Here is a 13,103-nt window from a genome sequence, read left to right on the forward strand (position 1 = left end):
TTTCAGTTTTGCCAGTATGCGGTAGCCTACCGTTCGCAATGTAAAAATTCTAATTAAAAGATACCTTTCATAGGGGGCAGATAATTGTAGCTGTTGCTGTGAAGAGAGAAGTACTCTTGAATCACTCACAGAACTAGAATGACATTCATTTTCTATGATCTCTCCCCGTCTCTCTTGCTCTGACGGACATGAGCCTGCAACTATCGCCTCTCCAGCGTTGCACTTCGTCATTTACTTCCTTTTAGAATCATAGCCACGGGAAGGGTGCTGGAGGTGCTGCATGGGTGCTGGAGGGTGCTGGAGGTGCTGCAGCACCCCTGAGAAATTGAAATAATACATTTGCTAAAGAATAGAATTACTGCTGTCTGTCTGTTCAGAAATAAATGAAATAATTCAGAATACTACACTAGGAATACGTCTATAATTTAGCCACAGAAGATCAATAGCTTATTTAAAATAAATAGCATATCAGTGGATTGTGTGTAGCCCAATCACAGGGGCTTGGCCTCAGGAACACGCTGCAAATCAGTCAGCGAATAGCATGCAGCCAAAACAGACCTTTCGCAATATTTCAAATACAATCGCAGGAAAACACATGTTTTGTAAAGTAAATGGTTCCTGCCGAAAAGAGAATCTGTCTGTAGGATACCAACATATTTGATCAACTTCCAAATAGGCCTGTTGAGTGAACAGCATTGTTTACAAAGTAAAACAATAGAGAGATAGGCTGTTGACACCAGCTCATTGTCCATGACTGGTGAGTGAGCTGTGGATCATTGGGTGAGTCAGTGAAAGTGGAAAGCTTTTTTAGGATTATAATTTCGTCCTCATATTGTACAATAAGGCTGTGATATTTTTTCCACTAATTGGTCTTTTGACCAATCACATCAGATCTTTTTCAGAGCTGATCTGATTGGTCAAAGACCAATTAGTGAAAAAAAAGATCAGATTTGGGCTGCCTGTATAAACGCAGCCTTTGTGTGTCTCCACACACCTACTGCCTAGGCGTTTGGATGGATTCAAGACAAGGTCGTTCTTATTCATCTCAGATGATCAGTTTGTCGGTGTCAAAGTAGCCTGTAATTTCTATAATTTGTGCTGAATTAAAAAATATTCTGCTAAAGTCACCCGTCACTTAAAATGACGTAGAATTGCATGAAATGCTTTTATAAAAGGACACATTTTTCCCAGGCCCTAGGCTACTAAAAATGTCCCCATTTGTGCAACTTCTGCAAGTGCCTCTACTCTACTGCTCTACTAGGCAAATACGATGACATGCATGCAATGCTTTATTATAAAACTGTTTGTTTTATAACGCAGTCCGGTAGTTCAGAGCCCCCCAGGTCACCCCCCCTCTCGCGCTCACATTTTGTTTCAGAACCTCCTGATTTACAAATTAAGCACTGATAATAGTTACAATTTGGACTTCATGTGTTACTTCTGTAATCAGAAGACTTTTCTAGACCCCTTAACGTACACATGAGAGATGGACCAGATTGCAAAAGATGCCAAACTGAAAATCAGTGATCACATATGGCCTTCTCACAAATCAAACTCTGGTCTTAATTTGTCCTGCGGAGAGGGGGTAATACCAGGCCATCTCCCAATGGGCCCTCCCTAACAGCCTCTAACACCACCTACCAGTCACACTCAATTAAACCAACCCCCACCAAACAGAGCGATTACCACTGTTTAACCTCAACCTTCTGGAGGCAGCCATCTTCCCCGTCATTAATGAGCCCCTATTTTCACACTGCCTGCACAGGAGAGATGCAGAGAGACCCTCTTGGCATTTTGGGGCGGTGCAGTACTTGTACTAATTGTATGATTAGGACGCTCCGCTAATGATGATGATAACATCATTTTTGTCGGAAATCTAGGCTACATGGTTAGTGAGGATTATAGTGCACTCAAAACAAAATATAGTAGCTGTATTTCTTCACCACAACATTGCACTTACAAAGTCACACCTACGATTACGAGTGCACAATAAGGCATCTCACTTTCTCACTCTTTTCACTTCACACACAGCTTTCCGCAGCTCCTCACCTCTCGCTTTTAATTCTTTACCCCGTCACACACATTATCCACAGAGTTCTGATGCCTCCCCTCCTGAAAACAACATGTCCACCAGCAGAGCATAGACACCAGGTTCATGCATTCATTCAAAAAGTCATCCCTTACCTTGAGTTTCTCGTAGCGGTCGCTCAAGGCCGCCACCTGGTGGTCTCGGTGTCTTCCCACCAGTTTGCACAGCGAGCAGATGAGCTGTTCGTCGGTGACGCAATACATGTTCACTTTCTCCTCCTCGTGCTCCAGGCACTGCAGCCCCCGCAGGTGGCAGTCCGGCATGGGCTCGATCAGACGGTGGCCCGTGAAGGGCTTCTTGTTGGGGTGCGTGGCGCGCAGGCACTCGTCACAGTATGACACCTCGCACGTCACGCACGTCTTGACGGCATCCTGCGGCGGCTCCTGCTCGCAGAACTGGCACTGCACGTGGCTGGGCGGCGTCCCGGGGCTGGTCATGGCGGTGGAGGCAGGGACCAGGGCCAGGGCGAATCGTCCGGCGTCCTCGCTAGGGGAGTTGGGCCCGCTGTGGGGCAACAGGGCTAGGGGGCCGGAGGAGGCGGCCCTCTGGACTCGGTCGATGATGTTCTGGAGGGTGACGTTGCGTTTCAGTCCTTCTAGGCCACGCTGCGGACTGAGAGAGATGACATAGCGGCAGGTGGGGCACTGGAAGGCTCCGATGGACTGGACGGGCTCGTTGGAGGCGCAGTGGGAGACCAGGATGCGATGGGCGCAGCCGAAGCACAGGCTGTGGGCGCAGGGCAGGAGCAGCGGGTCCTCAAAGAGCTCGAGGCAGATTGGGCAAGTCAGCTCTGACTCCAGCGCTTCCATCCTCTCAAGCAGAACTCAGGCGCGGTGTCAGCGAAATCCAGGTTAACTGCTCAGCTATCTGGAGAGGTGGACAGAAGAGTTTTGGGTGAAATGAACCGTTCAGATAAATACACGTGAATGATTATCTAAAGTTGACTGACCATTTCCATTGTCATCAGATTCCGTACTTAAATGAAAATGAATTCAACAAAAACGTGGAGTATTGACCTATCAGAGCTTGTATTGTTTAAAATATCCACAATATATGGGTGATGCTGAAAAAGCTGAGGTCAGAGAAATAAAGCAAAAGTCTCTTCTGTTATTTTGTGTTTCCTTTATTTATTTGTCTTAATTGTCTAATGTTAATAAACAGAGGACAGGAGTACAATTTATGTTAAACATCTGTCTCGGTAGTGGCAAGCTGTAACACACTGACTGACGGTGATTCAGAACCCTTGTCAAAACCAATAAGGAGGGATGTTTTTCACTTCTACCTGGAAACCTGGTTACACAACTCAATACATTTGGCAATATACATTTGTATATAATTTTTGTAGGCCTCCAGGTGGGTTATTTAATCCCCAATTGATGCTGAATGCAGATAATCACTCATCAGAACAGAGAACTGAAATGTGCTCCCCCACAATGCTGTCTTTACAGGTCAACTAAACACTCATGCCATTGTCTGAGGTAGCCGGTGACAATACTCTCCCGACGCCATGCCCTTCTCTCAATCCTGCAGCAGTGAAAATGTACCCTCAGACTTCAGGTTGGCTGAGTGCAGCAAAGGGGCAAATGATTTTCAATAAACTGATGCTGAGCAGAGCACAGGAAGCAGGACCTGTCTACCAGGAAATGTAATGATTTTACAGCTACCCAGAACCATTATGTGATTTTACTTGACCATGTTAATGCTGACCTGATGAACTTGAACGGTTCAATTTGAACCCTTCTTCAAAGTCTCGTGTCAATAAGTGAACAACCCTTCAAAGTCAGAGAATAATCCTTCCTCTAATGAAGCCGTTTTTCCAGGGATGTCCCTGAGTGCAGCATTTTCAACAGATGTCACTGTTTTCTGTACTTGTGTGTCCAGCAAATACGGTACTATACATCTCTCTGACCTAGTTCCAAGTGGGACTAGATTGCTAAGCAACGCCACTCCCCTAACCCCTGGAACTGTGACAGACACACATCTTCTTATTTGGTATGGAATCGTCTCTGAATTCCTCTGATCAGGGACAGTGAGTTCACTGAATGTCAACTGCAGAATGCTTAAACCTTCGGGCATCGGACAGAAGCTGTAGTGACCAAACACATTCATTATTAAGGATCATACATTGTGTAATAAGTCACAAGTTTTGAAACACCAAACTTGCCTACATTAATTGAACTGATACAGAACTGAATGAATCAATTTAGCACGCACCGTAGTAACAATGACTTCGCTATCACAGAGACAACTGCAGTGACCCAATCGTTTCCCTGGACTCAGCGACGAAATCGGTCCCTTGACTTCGGTGTACTCCATTAAAGTATGCGAAGGCATGTCAAAGTGTCTGCCCTCAACCTAATAACACCAGATAAACCATGAAAGAGCTGAATATATTCCTCTGGTAAAAGTCCAAAGCAAGTAAGAACTTTAATAAATGCAATACTAGTCACTTTAATAATGTTTACATATTTTACGTTACTCATCTCGTGTATTCTATTCTACTCTACTGTATCTTCGTAAATGCCATTCTGAAAGTGCTTGTCCATATATTTATATATTCTTAATTCCATTCCTTTAGTTCGATTTGTGTGTATATGTTGTGAAACTGTTAGATATTACTTGTTAGATATTACTGCACTGTCGGAGCTAGAAACACAAGCACTTCGCTACACCCGCAATAACATCTGCTGAACATGTGTACGTGACCAACACAATTAGATTTGATATGAAGTGGAGCCCCCGTCAGACTTTGCAATGGTCTTTTCCCTTCCTTAGCACGCGTATCCCCTCTTAGCCTATGGACTCAGTACCCACTGATGGATCTCGCTCCCGTGCACTCAGCATCGCAGGCATCTCTCCCGAGGAGGTGGACGATGCTACAGAAGCTGAAGAGCCCGAATCAGAAACACAGGCAGCAGGGAGCTCAGAGGACAGAGCCCTGAGCATGGAGACACAGCGGGGTAGAACAACGGTCCACAGCAGGCATCGCTCTGCTGCCTGCTCATCCCTTATCCTCCTCACGCACACACTGAATACACGGAGTCGTCTAGTGTAGCTGCCGACCAGCGTTTCACAGGAGCCACAGAGGCACAACCGGAATGGACAGAGTTGTCTCGGCAATTCCAGGAAAGTTAGCGAGAGAGAGAGCGGTTCACTAGAGCGGTTAGCTCTGTGGACAAATCCCACTTCACACAAAAAAAAGTGACACTGCAATCTGTCGGACCTCACAGTGGAGGTGCGGGAGGGAAGGAGGGAGGGAGAGAGGAGAGGGGCAGAGAGGGGGTGAGGGAGAGGGTATTGTCTTCTCTCTCCCTTCTGCTCATTTTTAGCTGTGGTCCAATGAGAAATCGGGCAGGGATAGGTGTCAGAAGAATAACCAATGTAACGCGTGTCATTAATACTGTGTGAATTTCAGATCTGAGGGAAACACATTGTGTACACTGGGGGGTACACGTACAGATATGAAAAACAATATTTGCGTAAAGTTCTATGACATGTAATTTAGACACTAGTCTTGGACTCTTCCTATTGACCTCTGTGAAAAATAGACTGTGATGACCTTCCCAAAGGGCCTAACAAGGGTTAGGGGTTGAACTGAGTCTGAGCCTTTAAGATCAATAAAATACTGTGTGGAGGCATTGTTAGTGTGCTGATATGCCTGATAGAGTGAGAGAGAGTCACAAGTAGAATTACAAGACTCTCCATTTGGTAACGTTCAAGGCATTAACCCTTTCTGTTGAAACTCAAATGGTGCCTCAGGCAGGTTTTGGTTGAGAAAGTTAAATGTTGCTGGTTTGGCAATTGCAGCCAGGTTGGGACAGGTACAAAGAATGGAGACTCACACAAATAGCCAGCTAGGCCATAGCCGGACTGAAATATGACCAATGAAGAAGAGGCTACACTATCTTCATACCAAGTTGAAACATAACCTTTTTATTTACCGTTAAGGCAACTTTATCACTTTCAGCTAAATTTGCCTTTACTGTGAGTAAGTTATATGGTCCTAAGTAACATTTAGAGCAACCTTTTTTAAAGTATGAGGGGGGAGGGGGGTCAACTTACTGTTGAGAGTTACAATAGTGGAATACAAGGCGCAATTTTGAAATGTGGTTGTGCATCAGCAGTCTTTCTCTTGTTATGTCAGTCACTTGTCAGTCACTCAATTTGCCTTGTCAGCTAACAATTTTTTGATTGGTAAGTTAGTGTATTTAGCTATCTAAAATTGTAGTTATCGTGGCAGAATACTGACGCAGGGCACCTCCAGGGGTCCCTGGAAGGGGGGCCCTGACCTCCAGGGGGGCCCCTTTGATTTTGTTTTGCACCCTCACTCTAATATCATATTAACATGGCATAATGTGTAGAATTGCATGAAAATAGCTGTAAAACTGCAACAATTTTTTTTTATAAAAAAATTATATATATGTACATCTCTTCCCCATGGCAAAATTTGAAGAATGTGTTATGGAATTGCAACATATTCTCTCTACCCCATGGCATAATGTGTATAGGTGCATGAAATTAGCTGCAAAACTTCAAAAAATATATATCTCTTCCCCATGGCAAAATTTGTAGAATTGCATGCAATTTGTTATGAAATTGCAACATATTCTTTCTGCCCCATGGCATAATGTGTAAAATTGCTTTAAAACAAAAACAAATATCTCTGCTTTCAAGAGGGTGGCCACTAAAATATTTTGCTCGGTTAAGGCCTTCAAAAGGGGGCAAGTTTTCATGAGCTTGGGTCCCAGGAAAACATTGAATTTCTCATTTGGGTCCCAAGCTGAAAAAGTTGAAGAACCCCTGATTTAGAGCACTGTGCATATCCCATTGTGTCTCTCTGGATATCTTGTCTGTGTGGAGGTACTGGTTGTATCTTTAATTCAACTCGGTTACTAGAGGTTGTGGCTTTTTCACTATCTTTTATCTGTAACATTTGAAACAGATCATTTTTCTCTCCAGTTTCTAAAAACAGTCACTTCGTGAAGAGTGGATGAAAGATGAAAGAGCAAGACAATATGCAGTATAAGGGTGCAAAGGGCAGATGCTCTGAGACAAAAAGGGAAAGTATTTGATTGAAGATTGGTTAACGCCTTCAAGCTACAGTATATTGAAATTGGATGTAAAAATAGCCCTTATGCTATCATAGTAAGCTTGCGTCTCCTACTGAATGTCTGTAGCTGGAGTAGCCAAACAAAACAGCCCTTATTCAATAATATGTGGTCAAGATTCCCTTTCAGTTCGGTACAATGGGACGATCGAAAAAGGGAGATCCAATACAATGGATGGCATTTTGTAATCCCACGCTTGTTATCCCAGACCAGCTGAAACTTAAAATAGAATAAACAAATAAATAAATGAACCAGCAGAAAGCTGCTGTAACAAAATGGAGGGGAATATTGTCCATCCGGTGGCTTGACGTGAGCGACTGTGGCATCCCACGGAGCGCAACGCTCAAAGTAGGTCAAAGGCATTGACCTAGCTAGCATAATCAGTGTGTGTATGTGTATGCACTTCCATTTCCAAATGAACCGAGACGGGCGAAAAACAGGAGGAGATGCACAATGTGTTTTGGGGCAAGAGAATGAACCATTTATACTGTAGGTAGTGTAAATACAAACATGTCTTGTCTACATCTCGCCCAACTTTTGGGGATTAGATGTGAGATACACACTTCAGATAGCAGGTTTTTTTTTGCCATTGTTAATGGGGGAAAAAAAATTGCATTATTTTGGGGTTGAAAAAAAGGGACCAAGAAATGCAAATGAATAATTATAGTTTATAATTATAATTATAGACATAATCTATAGTTTCCAAACCAGGGCCAAAAATTGAAAACAATTGTTCTAGCTACCGGGGACTTTTGACATTTTTTTTTTGCTTCTCTCCGAACACGTTTAATAACCTATTGGTAGATTAGACGATTGGCTGTTAAGAGTAACAAACAATCTCTTTCAGACACACACCGTTGGAGCATCTGAGATGAACTCCTGACCCTAAAGTTTCTTTCAGGAGCTGACCCCCCCCCCCCCTTTACAATTTACCTGAAGTTATAGATGTTTTATTGTGTATGAAGTTGACACCACCCTCTGAACCATAGAATAACATTTGTTGCATAGTCTTCATGCCATTGATGTCTGCTTTTATTGTCAATATATACTGGAGGCATATTTCCAATGTCATTGTTGAGAGTGTGAAAATATCCACTACTAAATGGCTATTGGATCCTATGGTCTTGGCATAAAAACAGATTTGTCACAGCTACAGTTCCATAGCCCCAGTCCCTCCACTGTTATGACACCAGTTCTAATACAGAGTGTTTTGTTACCCAGTGTCTTTCTCTCTCTCTCCCCTTCTCCCCATGACCGTCGCATGCAGTGCCCCCCTAATCACCTCTAATGACCGCCCCACACCGTACGTCAGACTCATTAACGTTAGCATTTAGCCTCTCGCCCTCCCCTCACTTTTGGCCTGCGTGTCTTTGTTTCCGCGCTAGACATCCTGCCTGTTTATCCGTAATCCGCTCCTGCCACTGTGTCTGTGACCAATCAGAGACTTTCATGTTGAGGATCGGGTCAGTCACGACTAATGGGATTGGACGCTGTATTTGAGGCTGGGGTGCGAGCCAGGCGATTAGGGGGGACCCGGAACCTTAAACTGGCACATCTGACTCAGGGGGGTCTCTCTGGCTATGATCCTCCTCTCACTCCCCCCTCCTGACTGACCCAGACATGGAATAATAATAAAAACATTTATTAAAAAAGACATTTGTGTTGGGGACAGATTGGGGAAGAATGTGTTTAGATAATAGTGTTTATAAAGCTGACAGGCCCAGATGGAAAGGTTTCCATGACGTGTGTGTGTGCGTGCAAGCATGCATATGTGTGTGTGTGTGTTGCGTGCATGCGTGTGCCTGTGTGCAAGCCTGCATGCCTGCATGCTTACGTGTGAGTGCATGTTTGCACAGCAAGAGCATAAAAAATGGCTATCCTGTGAAGTAGTAACCCGCGACATACGCCTCATTTCCTGAATCGAGTCACATACGTGAGGTTATGAGTTTGTGTAGAAAGTGGGAGTCTATCCAGTTTACGGTGGAGACATCTTATATGACCTGTGCGATGTGAACAGCACATAACTCCTTCATCTATAATGCATCATACTGTATAGGATCGTTCCCCTCTACCTCGCTCCACTCCCTTATAAGACAGATGACGAGAGAGAGATCTATGCAAGCAACTATGCAAGTGTGTGTGCATGTTTTCATGTTTTCAGCCTTTCAGAATAGCTGAGACTGTTGATGTGATTTTGTGATATTCTTCAAGGCCCAGCTATTTTTTTCCACAGACATGGCTAAGTGTCAGTCAGTGACAGAGGAGGAGAGAGGGGTCAGGGGTGACATATGTCTCTCCACTCATCAACCAGTTCTGGCAGAGTCAAAGACCCAGTGCCGGGGTGGAGAGAGTGGGAAAACTTTACCTGGCGTCTGTGGAATGTTATATGGAGCTAGGAAGCTTACGGTACTGAGTTTAACAGTCTTAGAGGTCAGAGGTGGGAATGTAATAAAGGTGTGTGTGTGTGTGTGTGTGGGTGCACTCGTTTGTGTGAGCGTGTGCCTACACCTGTGTGTGTGCGCACGCGCCTGTGTGTGCATGTGCGTGTTCGTGTGTGTGCATGTGTCTTTCCGTGTGTTTGTGTTGTGTGTGCACCTGCGTGTGTGTGTGTGTGTGTGTGTGTGTGTGTGTGTGTGTGTGTGTGTGTGTGTGTGTGTGTGTGTGTGTGTGTGTGTGTGTGTGTGTGTGTGTGTGTGTGTGTGTGTGTGTGTGTGTGTGTGTGTGTGGTTGTCTTATCTCTGACACACATCGTCAAGTCATACTGATACCCATTTCTACCAGCAGAAGGTGTCGCTATAGACTGCAGACACGTGGGATCGGGGGGCCCTCGTCCTGACATGTCAGTAAGACCACGGGTCATTGGTTGCTCCATCAGTCACACTCCAAGAGGCTGACCCCAGGTTATCCTTGGCATGCTTGAACTGACCTGGTAAACAGTCATATAAGGTCATAACAGCATACATAACACCCTACACATGGATAAAGTTAGAAGCTCTATGAACCCACTATGGGAGGTGTTTAAGCAGCCTATGTGTAAGTGATATCTGTTTATGTTTCACACTTCAAATACTACACCTTTTATTGAGTTTTCTGTAGTAAAAGACATAAGCTGACACACACCCCAAAAATGTTTTGTAGAAGTGCTGAGTAAAGGAGAGTAAACTATAAAATGAAAGAAAGTTGCACACTAATTATGCTCCCAAATATGTAATGGGTATAGCAACCAACGCTTCAGCACGCAGTGCCTTCTTCTTCAGGGTTTTATGTGCAATGTCCCATGCACAAGCCTGTCTATTATCTTGCCTGTTTTAATACTGTTGTTTGTCCATTCTTGTGATATGAATGTGAGAACTCCGTTAAATTCTTCAATTTATACACGAAAATGACCGTCAAAGTGACTTTGTAAGACGTTTCAAGAAAGAACGCTCTCTGGTGGCAACAATGCAGACGTGCAGAAAGACACACCGTTATACATGTGAGAATCTGCTTCTCTGGATCTTGAGAGAGAAGGCTCTCATCATCCCACATTCCCCCAAAATGGCAACCATCAAACTACAGTCACACTTTTCCGATTTCAATTGTTCTCGCTCTACTTTGCCGAATGACTAGGGCTGATCGCTGGAAACTGAAAAACTGCATTCCGGTCCACACGACTTCCTTGATTGAAGAGGCAGAGCCAAAATCCCAAAACAAGTCTCTCATTGTCAAAGGCTCAATGCAGAAGAAGTTACCATGGAAATATTGTTCATGCATCTATTGGACCAAATAATCAAAGAACGCATAAGCATTGGCGCAGAAGAGAAAAAAAAACTGTGTGTGGCTCATTTCCTGCCGGTAGATACCCAGATTGGAATTAGCAAACAGCACAACTGTACTAAACTGAAAATCTGCCACTACAAACGCAAAGATAACAGCTAAGTCACCATCCATCTAATTACCTTATATCAACAAGACACACAACATGACCAGAAGTACATCAAAGACACAGGAAAGCAGAGACAATCAGACAATGCTGTTGTTGCTATATTTATGCCCAGTGACAAACACAGAGCAAGTCAGTGTTCAGTGACTCATTCCCACAGTGACTCATTCCCACAGTCTGTCATGTCCTGTGGCAGGTCAAATTGGCCCCACGAGAGCTTATCAGACTATGGTCCTCAAGCACTCGTCTCCACTGACCAAGTCGACTGTGCGTCGCTATAAAACAGGTTATTAACAAAGCATCAACCATATCTTGAAATTACAGATCTCCTTTCATTATCAAAGAAATAAATGCAAAGCCTGATCCAAGATATATGTGTTCTGTCTGTCATCTGATATGGTCATTGTCATGCCAAACATGAACAACTAGATCTGGAACCAGGGGAGAGAAGGTTAGAGAAGCATCTCTGTGCCTTTGACCCACAGTACTGTGCTTAGGGACAGTAGTCCTCAGCAGACTGTTGTCAAATGCATGCCTGGCTGGAGAGGACATGTCGCTGAATGGGCAGATGTGACCTCTGCTTCCCTCCTACTCTGTGTGATCAGTATCACACCATGGTGACAGCAGTATGCTGAGTGCATTTGGAGGAACTCAGGAATACATAGCATAAACAAACACAAGTGCCCATGTGTATACACACACATGCAGGTACACACACACACACACATACACACACACACACACACACACACACACACACACACACACACACACACACACACACACATGCCATCCTTCCAATTGCCACGCCATCCATGCCGACCCCATAGTCAGTGTGCCAAATTCTCTTCAATAAAAAGCCTAACAGTTCAGGTTTCTCACACCACACTAACTTTGTGAACACCCCACCGATATCTCTCACCCACTCATATAAAGTCTGCTAAGAGGACAAAAGCTCGTCAGCATCCCACAATTAGGTCACATGAAAACGATTGTGGAAGCGAACAGAGGCATCGCTCCCTGCGCTGATACAATCACGACACGCACCCTTAGGAGTCCCACTGTATTCCAGCTTTCAAAAATATTTTACATATCACAGTCCCCTCATCTGAATATGCAAGGCTCTACAACAACTACTTATGTAATAACCCCAAACAGAAAACCTGTTCTAGTCTCATAAACACAATAACACTGTTTTTGAAGTAAAGTGTATCATACTCAAATTCTACAAATGATCAATAGGTTATATTGATACAGTAGAATATTCACTAAATGAACTACCTCTCACAAGTATATGGTGGGAGTCCCATCTGGAAATGTTGCCTATTTAACCTCATGGTCATACGATCATTAGGTCTGTAACTGTAATCCCAGTTATTGATGATTAGAACTCATCTCTCTCTGTGATATCATCATCACTAGATGTAAAGAGCTTTGGAGAGGACTCCTGATGACCCCGGCTTTAAGTAACCAGAGACCCCACAGCCTCAGGGACCACACAACAACAACATTTCCACACAATCAATCACAGTCCTCCTTACCTGCCACATGGTTAAAATCCCATTGTCCACAAACAGAGTGAAATAAGAGAGGAAGACGAAATGAGAGAGCTGAACTGAGCTGCTGAACCGTCAGGTCGGAAGAGGCCCTTCCTTCTCCGTTACAACAGACCAGCTGCAGCAGTAGTAGCCCAGCAATACTCCAGTCCGACTGGGGGAACTTTGTGTCAGTGTGCGTCTGTCTCTGGCTGTCACATCGCCTCTCGTGGCATATTTCCTCGCACCCGAAAGCCGCTCCTCTCCCCAGCCCAGTGAGAACACGCTGGCAGGAGGAGGGAATCTAGCTCACCGGTCCACCTCCCCTTCCCCCTCCCCTCCACTCTGTATTCAAATAGCTTAGTGGGCGGCCCTGCTTTAGATGAGCCAATCGGGAGGTACTGTGGCTAGAGCAGGGACAGCCCACGCTGTGCAGTCAGTTGGTACAG

The 13,103-nt window shown here is 44.4% G+C and overlaps 1 protein-coding gene across 2 annotated transcripts in view; it reads right to left on the minus strand.

Annotated features, from left to right (window-relative positions):
• The window catches only part of LOC129859653 (E3 ubiquitin-protein ligase Midline-1-like), a 56,221-nt gene that overhangs the window by 30,981 nt on the left and 12,137 nt on the right, over positions 1–13,103 (minus strand). Inside the window, exons 1-2 of one of the 2 annotated variants that reach the window (XM_055929695.1) lie at positions 12,661–12,993; positions 2,185–2,956 (exon numbers count right to left, since the gene is read on the minus strand). In XM_055929695.1, coding sequence (XP_055785670.1) covers positions 2,185–2,898 — 714 coding nt within the window. In that variant the 5' untranslated portion in view covers positions 2,899–2,956; positions 12,661–12,993. Of the gene's footprint in view, positions 1–2,184; positions 2,957–12,660; positions 12,994–13,103 lie in introns of those variants that run through there. The other variant, XM_055929696.1, reaches the window with a different exon arrangement.

The sequence above is a fragment of the Salvelinus fontinalis genome, chromosome 7 (genome assembly GCF_029448725.1).
Source record: "Salvelinus fontinalis isolate EN_2023a chromosome 7, ASM2944872v1, whole genome shotgun sequence".
NCBI lineage: Eukaryota > Metazoa > Chordata > Actinopteri > Salmoniformes > Salmonidae > Salvelinus > Salvelinus fontinalis.